This window comes from Patella vulgata, chromosome 8, assembly GCF_932274485.2.
Source record: "Patella vulgata chromosome 8, xgPatVulg1.2, whole genome shotgun sequence".
In the NCBI taxonomy this organism is placed as follows: Eukaryota; Metazoa; Mollusca; class Gastropoda; family Patellidae; genus Patella; species Patella vulgata.
The window spans coordinates 38,495,144-38,512,252 of record NC_065886.2 but is presented as its reverse complement, the minus strand read 5'-3'; the positions used below and the strand labels follow the sequence as shown (position 1 = coordinate 38,512,252).

Here is a 17,109-nt window from a genome sequence, read left to right as displayed (position 1 = left end):
GGCTGACTTTTCAGAAAAATCTTTTTTTTTTTACATTATTTAGAAAGGGGATTCCCCTCCCATGTGTTTGTACCTCTATTTATCTGTTTTAAAAAGAAATGTTGTCATCCATGTCCATTAGTGCTTGGTATTGTCACTGCAGTCGCAATACAATACATATTGCGATTCAGGTACTACGATACGATTCGTATCACGATTCATAACTAAGTCAATATTTTCCAAGAAAACAACAGGACAAATGAATAATTCATATTTTTAGTCCTGCCGATATCAAAGGAATAAGACTGTTTTATATCATGATATTGATAGGTATCAAAATAAGAACCAAAACAATTTGAGAGTGTTTGTGTACCTACATGTATGGATAATGTGTGACATGGATAATTAAGAGTGACAGGTACCTTACTGAAGCGACAAAAAAAAAACATAAAAGAGAAACACGATACATCAATTCAGCATCTCCTGAATCGCGATACATAGATTCAATGATGTATAGTGCCAGCACTACTGTTGATTCAATGATGTATAGTGCCAGCACTATTGTCCATCTGTCCATTTGCAATTTAAAACCTGCTAGAATTGTGGGCGGATGGGTGGTCGTGTTGGAGTCTGGAGTTTATGACTTACATCACTAGAGAGATTTTCACATTTTCACAATGCTGATTGAAGGGGTTTATTTTTGTTGAGTAGCAAGCATTTGTCCAATATATTATTGTAGCAGCCTACTCACCAAATAAAATGTTACTTTAATTTCAAAATAAGTATATATATATATGTGTGCAAAATAGGTAGTGTGATGTTGCTGTGCAGATAAAAATCTGTGACAAGCACCCATCCTGTCTCTAATCCTGAGTTCAGTAGTATAACTTGTCTATACATCAAATTTCTGTACATTTTATTCATGGAAGATTTGGTTTTAATTTCAGGGTTTATTAAAATTAACCAATCAGTTATTAAAGAGAGAATTTCCTGCTCAGCCTGATGTATCTTCTGATGATGGACGAGAACACAAGTAAGTTGATTCATGAATATTATTATTTTATTAATGTTCAAGGTCTGAAATTATTTGTTTCATTGTTGATATTGTAATAGTGTGATAATATGTCAATTGCTAAGATAATAAATGTTTCTTATGTTAACAAATTTAAGATCAACTGGCTAATAAGTCATTAACCTGTCATCACTTTTCATGCCGTCACGACGTTAATCCCATCTATTGTTTTTGTTGATATATTATATTGTTTAAGCCTTTATGTCTTGTTCATCTATGCCATGTCAGTTTTAATTACATTTACTTTAATCCTATTATCTGATTTTCCTTAAATATAACAAATTTATACATTTGTAGTCACTAGTAAGGATCCCTTACTAAGTGCAGTAACTGGCCTGTCAGTACTGTATGACAATATATGTATATTTATGTTCCAGTATATTAAAGAATCAAAGAACTATTTGATGTCTGTTATATCCAAAGATAGAATTTACTCCTCTAGAATATTTTTCAGGCTATTAAAGTTATTATTAAGTTTACTGTAATACTACTCTTGCAACCTCAGTCAAATTTGTTTAATTACATTTAGGAATGAAAAGGAATAGGGTTAGCATTTTCTCAACACACTGTCTTTTTAGAGACTAACATGCCATAAAGGAAGGGGAAAGGAGAATGTTGTTAGAGATTCAACGTACACAGTTTGCAAGGGAAATAATCATCGTATAATATATAGTGCATTTGATATTACATATAAAAGCTCTCTTGTCAGTTATAGTTTGAGAAGTAGCATGTATCTGCATTTTAACTATTATTTTTCCCAACACTTAGTATGCAATAAAATTGATCAATTTTTATCCAATTATATGTTTCGAGGACAATGCCAAGAAACTCTGTTATCTGATAGCAATATCTTCAGGTCTTCTCAGATGATGCAACATTGCTTGTCACGTTAATATTATGTTAGTCTCAGAATGACCTGAATATTGTTTTGGCCATTGTATCCTCTACTTCCTCTAAAAGTAATTTATAATATGATGAGACTGGAGTAAGTGAATACCCTCGAAGATAATTGATTAGATATAAAGATTAGATAGGTATAGATGATGAATTTTGACAGTTGTTAGTCTATGTGTAGAACTACTTATCTTGTAATCTCATTATCAGATGGGTAGATATAAAGCTATAACTTGATTAACAATATATCTAATATATAACAGAACTCTGGTATTCAATAACAGCAATTGTCTTGTCAAATTTTGAGTTGATTAGTTTCCTGGTATGAAATTTGAACTACTGGCAGTAACTAGTGGGAGAAAAACGGGAACAACACTTCTCCTGAGGATATTTTCATTGTTTGAAATTCGAAGTACATCAGTAACTACTCCCCCTAAGCACATTTTTTGAGTGTAAACTCTGAGCTGCATGTGTACATGTATATAGCTAGGGGGAGATCAACGGGAACCACTACTTCCCCGAACCACAATTTGCTAGAGTAAGATTTGATATAGTACATGTACATGTATAAATAAACTTATATTATCTACTGCTGTTAAATAAGTTAAAGTTTCATCAGCTGTTTCTAGGTTATTTTGGTACTAACACATTGAAACTATGCCGCTTGACTCAATGACAGACCTTATGATGCAATGCACATGCATTAACCATACCATTTGGCCACCTAACCCACTTTGAGAGATTAATAATGACATAATGAGTAGCAATTGTATTGCCACCACTTCATGATTTGTGTGATCAGAGTAGCCCAGTATGGTTTGCTCTACTGGAGAAAAAAATGGAGATTCGTATAATAAATTATGGTAGAATTCAGTTCAGATCATATTTACAATAGAGACAAACCAAAATATGACAATTGTCAGACCTAGAAATAATGTTTATACAGTTGTTGTATCTGACAAAATATAATAGTATCTGACAGTCACGCTCATCAACAGTAAATATAATCGCTAGGCCACTATATCACTGAGAGCGATGATATCGGTGCGGTTAATAATAATAATAATAATAATGATATTTGTATCGCGCAACTATTCAATGCACTATAGGCGCTAGAAAATTTTCTTACTTTGGAGTGTTAATGATAGTGACTAAACAACCAAATTTTCACTTTGGATTTTAAAACCGACACAGATTCACATTGTCGGATATTTTCTGGAAGTGTATTCCAAACAATTGATGCGCTGTTTCGAAAAGTTCTGGATCCTAAAGATTTCAAATTATAGGCAGGTACATCCAATAACAGTTTCCCTTCTGATCTTAATGAGCTCGCAATATTAACTTTTTTTCCTTATGCAAATTAAATTCTAGAACATTCTTTTTTTTTTGGAGTATTAGAAAAATAATGGTGTTTAAAGTGTATTTGGATAAAAAACTATTTCCTATATATTTAGTGTAAATGAGCATATGAAATGAGTAAAAGGCACTATTTTGCCCTGGTCTGTTCACGTTCTGTAAACATTGCACAGTCTATCGAGTCAGTGATCAAGGTCATGTGATGTAACGTCACACGTAGAATGTACATGAACTTTATAAAGGTCAGTCATCTTATACAGAGTTATAAAAAGAAGGAAGGCATTCACAACACCTGTATGAAACCGAATGCCTGACAGTTTGAACTTTATGCTGGACATGTATTATGAATATAATTAAAAACACTTATAAAAGACAAATATTTGCTTTATTTGTGCCTGATTTCTAGAAATTTGCAAATTGTGTATGGAGAACAACATTCTCATCCATGGTTTCCATGCAGGTTGCTATGCTTCACATAATGAATTGTGATGTAATCTGTGCAGTTGTCATGCTTGGTAAACATGGGTAAAAAAAAGTGTTGTTGTCATTATCGTAACCTGAAATGTCAAAGTGTATGCGTGTGTATCCTGATAAAAATGTTGGCAGGTATATATATACATGTATCCTGTTACAAATGCACCAGGAAATTTATCTTGTCTGGATATCAGATGAAATTTATATATCAACTACTTGGACTACAATTCCTTGTCCCAAATTTCCGATATAAATTCTGTTAATGTGTTAGTTTAGTACTGGTAACCAGATTTATACTTGATAATATTTAAATCTTTTTGCGTAGAAAATTTGTAAATTATTTATGTTTTATCGAAAGGGCACGTATTTTGCTACTCTTCATGAATTGGACATAAAAAAAATTTCTGCTTGTCCGAAAGAAATTAAAAAAACGAGTTGACTAAAAATGAGTTTTTGTTGACTTGGGCAATCAGGCAATTGTTAATTAATATCAAGCCCTTATAAAACATTTTTAATCAAATTCCAATTTCTAAATATCATCTACTCAAATCTTATATAGTTTTTATATCATATAATTCCAGCTTCAATTAAAACTTGTAAAAAGTTTATATATAAATATTGTGTATGATTCCAGCTTCAATTGAAACTTGTAAAAAGTTTATAAAAAGTTTATATATAAATATAATATGTTTCCTACTTCAGTTAAAACTTATAAAAAGTTTATATACCGTATAAAAATATTGTGTATAATTTCTACCTCAGTTGAAACTTATAAAAAGGTTACATTTATAAATAAATATTGTGTATGATTCCAGCTTCACTTGTTATATATAAATATTGTGTATGTTGTCACAGTCGTGTCATTAAATCTGATCAATATACAGTCAATACAGGTCTTTTCTTTATTTCTTATTCATATAAAACTACTATTATTTAATACTTTTAAATATTGATCTAGTCTACTCTAACAGTATTGATTTTACTATCCAGACTCAAACATGTTTATTTAAACTTCAGAAAACAGAAAACAGCTTTTATTTCAGATTATTTTGAAGGGTCTTGATCATGAAAAGATGATTTAGAAAAAATTAATTGGATTGAAAGGATGACAAACTATTCTTTAAATAAAATTCTAGAAACTGTTAATGAAATAATCTCCTGTTTTCAGAAAATGGTTCCCCTATTGTGATAGGTAAAATATTCACTCATTAATTTTGAGATCATCTTTATTTTGGAAAGGGATCATATGATTGGTGTTTGTTTTTCCTTTTATATTTATGGTGGATACATTTATTAATTTTTATACGCCCTTGTGGAGGTCATATATTGCCGTCACCTTTGATATTGCATCAGACTGTAGCCCAGAGGTCTTGCTTTTTTCTGACCTTGTCTTGAAACATATTTATGTTTTGGGGGTGAGAGTAAAATTTTAAATGTATGGACTTACATTTATACCGATTTCAGTAAATACTTATTAGAGTTATTTCCCTTGCCTATCTTACCACAGGAAAATCAATTATTAAAATATATTTATCTCAGGACATATTGAACCGATTAAACTGATATGGATTTTAGAATCTAATCAATCAGAATAAACGCATAGAAAAAAATGTTTTATGTCATTGTAAATTTCTGATAAAATCATAAAACAAAAACAAAATTACAGCACAGACGATGTAATGTAGCTGCTGTTGGCATATGTATGTTTAGTTGTCTGGCAACTCATGTTTATGAGGCTAGATCTGTACATTCATCAGTATATCATATTCATATTTCCTCTATATATTTTATTTCCTAATCTATAGACTTTCCCATGGAAGGTAAGGTGTTGGCTGTATATACATTTTAGTTCCCCATCCACCCATTATCTTTTGTTTCAGTTATTTTTTTTTTTCGTTTGTATTCTTTATTTTCCATATTTATTATTTTTGGGGTTACATACATGTACATGTACACTATTTTCTGTTTGATGTATAGGCGATACATGTACTACCGAACACATATAGCCATCTCCATTATGTTACATTTCACTGTACTTTTCTTTCCCAAATGTTCAGATTTCACTAACTATAGTGCAGTCAGTACAGACTACTGCTCCTTAGACTGCTTGAAACCGCCTAAGTCACACCTTAAAAAGTTCACTATGGTTTGATGCACTTGATGGAGGTATATGTATCGTAATGTAGATAGTGCTGTGTTCAGATGCAACCACAAAATGGAATTCTCGGCTAATCTGGTTTTGCTGCAGATAGATTTTTGGGATTTGTTTTGTTTTGTTTTTTTAAATAGAAATTGGAGTTTATTGTAGATCTTTTATAAATGTCATTTATTTTATTTACCATTTGTTTTCACTATATGTTGTATATCCTGTTGGGTATTTTTAAACAACAGAGTTTTAATAAGCCCACATTTAATGTGTATGGTCATCTAGTTTTTTGCCATTTTACATATAGCATGTTAAATGTTGTTTAATCATTGAAAGCTGATTAAAATCATCTTTCTAAGAATGAAAGTCAGCCATATTTAAAACGATTAATTTATATCACAAAACAAGTCAGTATCTGGTTGAAATGACTAAATCTCTTTGATTGGGGTAAAAAAATGAAAAAAAAGATTCAATTAAATTTGATTTGTTGATTTCTTGGAGCTAATGATGAGATAGAACTGATTTTGTCTTCAGCAGTCAACAATTTAGCTTGACCTAAATCAAAGAGGTTTAGCCCCTTTAACTAAGGATATCATGGACTCAAGAATAAAATGATCCAACTCTGTCTGATAATCTTAAAGTAGTAATATTATTATTAATCAAAGAGGTTTAGCTCCTTTAACTAAGGATATCATGGACTCAAAAATGAAATGATCTAACAGTGATTATCTACAAATTTATTGAATCTTAAATAAAATGTATGAAAACTCTGATTCATTGATTAGTTGGCTTTGTTGGCAACAATAATAACGTTTGTCATGTGATAGAATGATAGAACAATGGGCATTACTTGAGAATTTTGCAAGTATCGCAGCTAAAACTATTAGAATAAGTCTGATTTAAAGACTGATAAATGGCAACAAATTATTCAGACTTACTTAGACTTATTACTGCTTTACACGATTTATATAGATAATTATTAATATAAGACTGATATAAGTATTAATATATGTATTAAAATATTTATTCTTCAGGACAGCATGTACTGTGTGGCATAATATACTGGAAGAAACAGAGAAAATTGCAAAAGCCAGATTACAGGCAGCAGAAATGTACATGGAAAGAATTGCTGAGCCAGTTAAACCTCTTAGAGCCAGTAAAATGCAATGTATGAAAAAGGTAAAAGTGCAAAAATACATGTATGTACTACACACTGCCATACTCCTTGCCGTGTGTCATTTGATAAATCTACACTCTGCACTAGTGGTTCCAGACCCTTTTCTACTAGCTGACCCTTTGGGATATGTTTCTAATATGCATTTCCTCTAGATCTGTTCAGTCAGGAGTCACGGTGGCTTATTGGGTAAGATGCTGGCTCGCCAGCATGGAGGTCGCAGGTTTACTCCCGGTGTTGGCTGAGAAAGTTCATCAGGATTTTCTGACATAGTTTCCCCATTGTGAGGGGTGCAGGACGGAGTGCTTGACAAGGACAGCTGTCTAGTTGTTCGGATGGGACAAAAAATCAAGGTCCCGTGTACATATTAGTGTGCACATAAAAGATCTCCTAGCAGATGGAATTTGATATAAGAGTAGGCCTTAGCACCGCTGTCCAGGCAAATCTCCCTCATAGCACACTGTATGTCTTCATTAGTTCAGTCAGAGCAGAACAGTAGGACGTTAAAATTTAATTTCTGTTCTGTCAAATTTCCCATATTTGGGCCATTACTACATCGACCCATAGTAAGATGATTGCCATTTCTATTGAGGTGACTATGATATCAGCTACTGTAATTCATTACCCGAATAACAATTTCGTAGATTTCACAGACATCATTTTCCCCACCGTGACATTTGACTTGGATTATTATGCAAGTACATTTCAAAGAAATCATATAGTATGACCACTATCTTGTATGATTGATTATTTTAAATAATGGTACACCAACATCTGTATTATTATATTAATTAAATATTTCAGGTAATGCCTCAATTAACAACAATACAATCAGAGTTATCTAACACTGTACTAGAGTTGACCAAATCACAGAAAACATACAACACTGAGGAAAGTCTTGCTCACGAAGCTCGACAAAAATCATCAGACGCCGACGATAAGTAAGTAGATGTTTGGGTCGAACTAGATATTTATTTCATGTAGTTTTTTCTCAGACAATCCTCATGCTGGAGAAACGTTATTAATTTATTTTTTAGATCTTGTCAAACAATTTTCTGGGTAAATCATCACTTTTCTTGGTTCTATTTTTAGCTCATCATCTGTTCATACTGTGTACAGAAATACTTGTTGTTGTATTTCATCTAAACTTTACTATTATTGTATGCTAAGCTGATACAAGGTTATTTACAAGCAGCACCTAATTTTCATCTCCGGGGGGGGGGGGGGGGGGGGGGGGAGAGGGAGATGGGATTAAATGTCCGCTCGACACAAACTAGGGCATTTTGGGACTAACATATGGTCCAATTTTTTTTAATAATTCACTTGCGCATAGGGGTCTTTAGCATTGGGAGGAATCCAGAGGACCTGGAGAAAACCCACGAGATTGGACAGGCGACTCTACTCTTTGTCACGTACAACCGGGGAATCGAAACCACTGCTAAAGACCCCTGTGCGCAAGCAAATTATTGAAATAAAATTGAACCATGTGTAAGTCCTGAAATGACCTAGGTTGTGTCAAGTGGACTTTAAAAAAGACTTGTCCTAGATATATTTGAGTGAATTAAACTGATGAATTCTCTGTTTAACTGCCAGGAACTCTATGATACTATCAGTATACACATGTGGATTTCCGGTCTTTTTCAAACAGTAAATATTTTATATCAGTATTATTTATTGATAATTTATTTTATTTCAGGTTGAAAAGAAAATCAACAGGAATATTTAAATCTATGGCCGGTTTACAGAAAAATAGTGCTAAGGTTAGATTTATTTTACTAACACCAAACTAATATTAACAATTAGTTATAAATAGGGACCAAGTCTATGATCAAGTGTGATGGGGAGGTTGTTATAAGTAGGGACAGGTGTAGTACACAATACAGAGAATGCTTGTATTATTTAAGTTCAGCCGAACATAGCATAGTGTAGAGTAGAATCAATTAAATATATCAGCCAACTGTCATTTTAGAATTGATTGACTTTATTTCTATACTCATTTATATTAATTTTATAAATAATATATTCTTGTTTTATTTATTGTGAAATCTTTATAGTGTATCCAATTTCAATTGTTTTTTTGTTATTTTCAGTTAAAAACTCGACGGGATGGATGTGAAGTGAGGTCAACTTCTTGTCGTAATGAATATATTTTAAACATGTCTGCCGCTAACGCGCACCAAATAAGGTATTATAGTACAGATTTACCAGAACTCTTACAGGTTAGTCACAATCTTTATAAAATTGAGTGAAGGTGAACTTATCAAAATAATTTCATTACTTTTTGCAATCTAAAAAATGAAATGGGGTTTAACGTCCTACTGTAGTGCACTGACTGGGCTAATGAAGACGGGCATGCGTCATACAGTGTGCATGAGGGAAATATTGCCTGGACAGCAGTGCTACGGCCTGCTCTTATATCCAATTTCAACTGCTAAGGGTTCTTTTACGTGCATGCCAATGTGTGCACGGGACCTCAATGGAAGCATGCAATGAATGATTGATATACCATGGGTTAGTCTTGAAATGATCTAATTTAAGCCCCACCCAGGCTAATAAAGACAGGCATACTTCATACAGTGTTCTATGGCATTATGACTTATTCTTACTCCAGTTTCAAATGGTCATGGAATCCTTAACATGCTGCCAATGGTATACATGGAACCTTGATTTTCCATCCCATCCGCATGGTTAGAAACTTTTTCTTGCCAGACTCTCCATCCAGAAATACTGACAACTAGAAAACCTGCTGGAAAATCTTGAACTTTCTTGGCAAACACCGGGATTGTACCCAGAACTCCTGAATTAAAAATTTAAAATCATTTAACAATGTATGAGAATTATCACTGTATATGGTTAGTGCAGGGGGACTGCACCACACACAAACAATTACACAAGACAGACCTATGGACAAGACTAGACACAATATACAAAAATCAAAATAACAAACGCACATATCCAATCAATATAATCACACTATTTGTCTTTGATTAGGTTTTAGATGGAGAAGTTTATGAGAAAATAGAGGAATACTTTAAACTGATTGGTCAGACAGCAGCAGATATAAGCCAATCAGAAACAGACAGTTTTAAAAATGTTGTGACTCAAGCAGAAAAGGTAAATTTTTGAAAATTTGTCATTAAAGTGTATGTGATTATTATTTAACTGAAGTGACAAATAAAATGCTTGTTGTTATATTTGTATGAAATATAGAATATAAAATGCTTGTTGTTATTTTTGTAGATATGTCGACAATATAGTTTACAGTGTTTTTTATATCAACATCCGGTATTTACAGATTTAATACAATATCAATTTGAGCCATGTCACCAAGATCCTGTAAGTATTCTTTAACATTTTAACTTCATTCACTGTGTCAAAAAGTATGGACATTCGGAACTTCAAAATGAAATGAAATGGGGGTTTAAGGTCCTACTGTTTTGCTCCTACTGGGCTAATGAAGACAGGCATATGCCATACAGTGTGTTATGAGAGAAATTTTGTCCGGGCAGCGGTACTATGGCCTAATCTTATATCGAATTCCAACTGCAAAGAAATCTTACGTGCATGCCAATGTATACACAGGGCCTCAGTTTTTCGGTCAATCCGAACGACTAGACAGCTGTCTTTGTCAGGCTCTCGGTCCTGCAGTTCCAGATTAACAAGTATATTATGCTTCAAATGTGGCCTTAAATCATAAAAGTATGTTACATTTTTTTTTTGGGGGGGGGGGTATAAGCAATATTTTTATTCAGATTTGTATCTGAATAGGGATTGGGGAACAGGCATAGCCGATATTAAACCCCTGTATGTCACAGTTGAATAATACTTAAATTTTGAAATAAGTTTGCAGTGATTATAAATTATTTTTATCTATTCCTTTTGTAGATATGCAAACTAAGTGCTGATTATAATGCAGCTCCTGATTTAGATAAAGAATCCAAGAAATGGGCGACGAAAGTTGCTAAAGAAACAAAACTTATACGAGAATATAACAGATTACTGAAGGCTTATCAATGTGGTGGTTCAGTTGAACGGGTTAGTTCTATAATTATTCTTGTTCATGATTTATTGTTAAACAGTCTGGGAAGAAATAAATGAAATGGGATGTTTAATGTTCTACTCTTTTACTCCAAATGGGCTAATGAAGAGCGGCATGCGTCATACAGTGCTCTGAGGGACAAAGGGGGGGGGGGGGTGAATTAGTCTGAAAATCCTGATGACCTTTTCAGCCTAACAGGGATCGAACACAGGAACTCTAAGTTAGCAAGCCAGCCTTGTACTCACTGAGCCACTTTGACTCCTGCATCTGGGAAGAAAAAAAATGTTGATACTTCATCAAGTCACTATCAAATCATCTTTAGAGTGTGCTTGGTGAGTAAGGCACTGGCTCAATGACCAGCAGGTCGAAGGTCTTGGCTGAGAAAATTCATCAGGATGTTCCAGCCTTGTTTAAACTTGTCAGGATGATGTCGGATGGGAAGTCTTCTGGGGCCTGTTTCACGAAATTTTAACTTAAGATAAAATCAAAATTTTAGTAATTTGATTGGATAATATTAGATTGATTTTATTGCTTAGCCAATCAAAATTGAAGTTTCTACTAAAATTTGGATTTTATCTTTAGTTAAGATTTCGAGAAACAGGGCCCTGGCTAGTAAAAAAGCTTCTAGCTTTTGGGATAGTATGAAAAATCAAGGTCGATCTGTGTACTCATCATACACTTAAGAGAAGCCTTGACAGTTTGAATTGAATGAAGAATAGGCAGGAATCCTGCTGTCTGTCTGTCAAACCTTTTGGATTACCATAAATGCTCCTAGATTGTAGATTGCTGAAACTTGGTGTAGTTGTTCTTTAGATGAAGATCTTGACTGAGTTCAATGATGAACATTTTCTATGTAAACTAAGTCATGATATGCAATTTTATTGTACAGTGCATTGTAAAAAAGATAATTGTACAATTCTTTAGTGTCATCTATTTATTTGGCGATCGAGGCGGCAGACACTAGGTTTACTGTTGGCTTGTTTATTTGATTTTTACTGAAACTGATGTTACATGTAAATTCAGTCATTATTTTTTTTTTACTCGGTAGTTGACTGAACCTGGTGATGGGGGAACAACTCCAACCCAAGACCCAGAACAAAAAATGGAAGAGTTACGACAAAATATAAGAAAAGCTGAGGTATGATATATTATTTTCCACGTTTCTGCTGACACCTAGGGCTCGAATTACCAGGCGACGTGGGCGAAAAAGTCGCCTAACCCATTGATGACTTCGACCTAAAAGGCAATAGGGAGAAGTTGAAGTCGCCCTCACTTCGCCGTACATTTGTGCAAGGGCGAAGTAGGTAACAGGCATCGATATCAACGGTAAACAAAGCATTTTCTAAACAACACAACACGTGTTCGCATTGTGAGCATCGAAAGGAAAACTGAAAATTAAACAAGTTGTGAAAAGCAAAACATGTATTAATATTTTGTTTTTCGACTTTCTCTGTGTTGGCTGTGACAATGTTTAATAGTTTCAATGAAAAACATTGTATTTGATGTCAACAGGAAATACAATTCTTTAAAATAAAGCGAAGGAATCGAATCATAAATCTCCGTTACAACCTCTGGCTTCGTCCAGAAATAACAGCCAATCAAAAGCTGCGATGGCCAATATGGCGGCGGATACGATAATTTTCATGTATTTCTGTCTAGACAAAGTACTGAAGGTAAGTGAGTGGTGTGTCAAAACAATAATTTCATACATTGAATGTCGTAGGCCTACTACGTAACAACATGACTATCCTATTGTGAAAGGTGCTAAAACAATCACACAATAGACCCAGGACTAGTAATTAAATGTATTTAGGCACGAAAGGGTATAAATATTGATGTATTTGATAGAGGGGTATTACAAATCTTATTTGTATTGCTAAAGTCAAGTCTGTCTTAGTACTAGTATATGTGTAATTTATTATCACAGTAATTTTGATACCAGTAAGAGTATGATGACATACTGAAATAAATATATGTGTGCAGCTAAACGATGTTTGTTATTTATTTAGCATATTGACTGGGTAACGACTTGGTAAGATTGGTTGCAGCAATGCATGAAATATGACCTCTCCTTCAAGTCTCCCTATGTCTCCCTCATTTCTCCCTATTCTGTCCCTAGTTTGAGCCCTGCTGACACCATTCATGTGACGTTTATGCCGACACCCTTCAGTTCATGTTATGCTGATACCCTTTTAGGTCATGTTATGATAATACGGTACCCTTCAGGTCACCTTATGTGGATACTCTTCATGATCAGGTCCTGTTATGCTGATACCCTTCAGGTCACGTTACGCTGAAACTCTTCAGGTCATGTCATGCTGATACCCTTCAGATTATGCTGATACCCTTCTGGTCACGTTATGCTGATATCTTTCAGGTTATGTTATGCTGATACCCGTCTGGTCACGTTATGCTGATATCTTTCAGGTCATGTTATGCTGATACCCTTCAGGTCTTGTTTATGCTGATACCCATCCCCATTGTTGGTTTTCCTTGATTTGTGAAATTCTACTCATACATCCATTTACGAGACTGTTTTATGTTTTCAGACGTCTAAAGCAAAAGCAGAAGGTAGATTAGAGGCTTTACGTGCTGTTGGAAGTAAGATTTTATATATGTATCTGTTGATTATATTTTCAAAATACACATGTATAGGGTTTCATTTTGATTGATTAATAGCTCTGGACTGGACTCTAAACAAGACTTCTGGCCTAGACCAAGAAGAATGTTGGTATTCTTTAAGCCTCTGAGATGTTCATGTTAGCTTGTACATAAACAAACTCATGATAGTAGGAATTTAATAAAGAGTAGACTGAATCATCGCCATCGGCAAACTGTCCCGAAATAACACATTGCATGACTGGTATATAAAAGTAGGACATTAAACTCCATGTTATAGTCTTAACTGCGAGAACTTTTCCATAAAGCACTCAGATTCCCCCCACCCCCACACTGTTTCTTTCTGTCCATATTGACAATACCAAACATCAAATAGCTGGACCTCCTGTTTTAACTTTATATAATTATGACAAAGGGAGAAGATGTCTCTCCCTTTCTTCTCATGACAGCAAATTTTAACATCTTGTTTGTTTTTTTTAAGTGAACTTTGTTAATGTATTTTTTTTTTTTTTTATTACTCCTTCATATGTAAATGATTTTAGGTATATCATGTAATGTGTATGAAGTTGAATTTGAAATAAACAACCCCATTTCATTTCACTTATACACCTATATCTTTATTCATTTTTAATATTTGTTTGTTTTTTCTTGACAGTGAATATAGATGAGTATTTAAATAATGCCCAGATGGAAAGTCTGGGTACTGAAGATCTGACAATGGCCAGGGTGCCAAGTCAAATGTCTCTAAGAACAGAAAGCTCTGGCGGAGTACGTATCTACATTATAACAATAAAAATCTGTACTTGTAGACATTTGTTATTTCAAAGGAACATTCTCAAATATATTTTATATAATTAACCATAAATGTCAGTGATACTTGTCTAGAGGTTCAAATGGTCTGTTTTTATGCATTATGGCAGGAACTGATTCGTATGCTATGGTGGGAAATATTTCAATTATGAATTCTTTGAAGTATTCTAAACATTGATTTGTACTTATTAAAGTATGTAGTTAAGGAGCATGTGCACAGATTAAATTGTTTTGGGTTTTCTCTAAATACCAGCATTGGTACCATGACATTGCCCAGACATTCTTAATGTTTTGAAACATCGTTGTTTGCCTGATATATAAGTAGCAAAAGAGAAATAAGTCATCCACACATATAGAACTGAGTAGAAGTGGAAAGACTTTCGTTTACAGAAATATTATTACTATCAGTGATTTTCTGCAGGGGTAACATTGTATGAAGGGTGATGTAGAATCTTGCCTTAGTGCAGCTAAATATAGTTCCTTTTCTACTATTGTGTTTATCTCAGTTAATTCTCAATCAATGGAAGTAAAATCAATTTTAAAATTCATTGGAATTTAAGGGCAATGTGAGTTATTTCCCTTTTTAATTGGCCAGACACAGTATTTAAATTTGCTGTCTAAATAATGGTAATATTTGTTTTAATTTATAGCACAGCGCTGATGAACCAACGTATACACATTACGATGATGATGATGATTTTATAGATGACACGTTTAATACGTCTGCTGAAAATGAGACTTTCTTCATCCATAGTTCCGGTAAACAATTCCCCGTAAAATGTCGATCTCTTTATGCTTTTGAGGTAACTTTTTTTATCATAATTCCAACCAATTCTAGACCCAGTCCAATTAAAACAACAAGTTTTAAAACAGAACTCATTACCAAGTGTTCTGATAAGTACACAATATTCTGGGAGATACTGTTGAAGCAAAGCCCAGCTTAGGCATGGGCCTGAGGGGTCCAAGCCCAGAGCCCCGCGGTATAGGGGCCCTCGCGGTTCATGGCAAAAAGAGAAAAAATTCAAATTCCAGATGAAAGTTTCATGGTAATCGATCTAGCGGCGCGAGGGCGGAGACTGAGCTATCGCTCAACCTTCTCTGTGAAATTCCACTCGGTGATCAGTCTAGGCTTGTAGCGACGCGATGGGCGGAGACTTGGTGAGTCTGCAATCCCTCAACCGTTTAATTGTGTGTTACACATGCGTGCCATTCAAAAGGATGTGAAATAATCTTTTCGTCGCGTTAGGGGCCCTTCGATGCTAGTCAGGCCCAGGGTGCTCCGGTTAAGCTGGGCTTTGTGTTGAAGTAGAAACCCCTGGTATATTTCAAGAAATAAAACTTGTTAATTCTCAATTTGTTTCACAGAGGTAATGCGTAAGCGGCTTCTTATACCTCTGTATAAGGTGACTGACCTTTATAAGGGACATCTACATGTGACATCACATCACACGGCGTCAATCATTGGCTCAAGGGAGCATGCATTATTTAATTAATGTCAACTGGTCAGGGCAGAATGATGCCTTTCGCTCATTTTATATACCCATTTACACTAAATAGGAAATATTTTTATCCAGATATACTTTAAACAACTTTATTTTTTTTTTTAATGCTTCAAAAATTTTTACAAAATTAATTTGCAGAAGGAAAAAATTGCGAGCTAATTAACCCACACCGATTTCATCGCTCTCAGTGGTTGTAGCGGCCTAGCGAATATTCGCTGCTTATCGGCGTGGTTAATTCTGTGTGGAACAGGCATAAATTCTTTTATTTTAATCCCAGGCAACTATCTAAAGCTCATGTCAGTAAAAGAAGAAATGAAGACAAGAATTCCAATGTTGTACTGTGATTAGCTGATTACAGCCAAAGGATTTATTAATATTAGAGGTTTATTATTATTTTTCAGGCCACTAATTCAGATGAATTAACGATACAGGCTAACGAAGAATTAGACCTCATTGCTAATGGTGATGGTGATGGATGGGTCAAGGTCAGTAAATGGTTTGGCCTAAGTTTTAAGTTTTTTATGTAAATGGTTTAAGCAACAGAAAAGTATGATTTATTCCAGCTTGTAAATCTAAAATATAATTCTATCTGAGTTGGCATCTGCAAGAAAATTGTGCCAGATTGGATGGAACACCAAGGTCACATGTACAAAGTTGTTGTGCATGTAATAGATCCCAAAGCATACTTTTCTACATACAGACACAGACACTTAGCTAGTTGACAAACATTGTAATTCCTAAATCAATGATTTTAGTTGAAAACACTAAGTATACTTTGAGAATTTGGTTAGTATTCCTTCTGCTTCCATTTAATAAAATTGAAAAAGTTTGTTTAGTCTGTGTGTGTGACATATGTGAAACAGAGTAGAACCACACTACAAAACAGTATACCAATTTTTGGATATGGTGGCCATGTAGGGCAGAGATCTATTCTCGAAGAATGAAGTGTGCAGATTGACTTTTCTAGTTAGAACCATGATTGAAAATCTAGGACAGTCTTGTCTAGAGGCCAGAGCTATACTACTCAACTGTTACTGCCTCCAT

General features: G+C 34.1%; 1 protein-coding gene across 6 annotated transcripts in view; it reads left to right on the top strand.

Moving 5' to 3' along the window:
- LOC126831143 (F-BAR and double SH3 domains protein 2) overlaps nucleotides 1-17,109 on the top strand; it is a 58,888-nt gene that overhangs the window by 24,487 nt on the left and 17,292 nt on the right. For 5 of the 6 annotated variants that reach the window (XR_007684153.2, XM_050561812.1, XM_050561815.1 and 2 more), the window contains exons 4-17: nucleotides 927-1,012; nucleotides 4,944-4,967; nucleotides 6,956-7,100; nucleotides 7,900-8,036; nucleotides 8,792-8,855; nucleotides 9,186-9,314; nucleotides 10,087-10,209; nucleotides 10,336-10,431; nucleotides 10,981-11,130; nucleotides 12,183-12,272; nucleotides 13,684-13,735; nucleotides 14,409-14,521; nucleotides 15,214-15,366; nucleotides 16,467-16,550. Coding sequence is in view for 5 of the 6 variants with exons in the window: in XM_050561812.1 (XP_050417769.1) it covers nucleotides 927-1,012; nucleotides 4,944-4,967; nucleotides 6,956-7,100; nucleotides 7,900-8,036; nucleotides 8,792-8,855; nucleotides 9,186-9,314; nucleotides 10,087-10,209; nucleotides 10,336-10,431; nucleotides 10,981-11,130; nucleotides 12,183-12,272; nucleotides 13,684-13,735; nucleotides 14,409-14,521; nucleotides 15,214-15,366; nucleotides 16,467-16,550 (1,446 nt within the window). In the remaining variant the exon portion in view is untranslated. The remainder of the gene's footprint in view (nucleotides 1-926; nucleotides 1,013-4,943; nucleotides 4,968-6,955; nucleotides 7,101-7,899; nucleotides 8,037-8,791; nucleotides 8,856-9,185; nucleotides 9,315-10,086; nucleotides 10,210-10,335; nucleotides 10,432-10,980; nucleotides 11,131-12,182; nucleotides 12,273-13,683; nucleotides 13,736-14,408; nucleotides 14,522-15,213; nucleotides 15,367-16,466; nucleotides 16,551-17,109) is intronic. The other variant, XM_050561813.1, reaches the window with a different exon arrangement.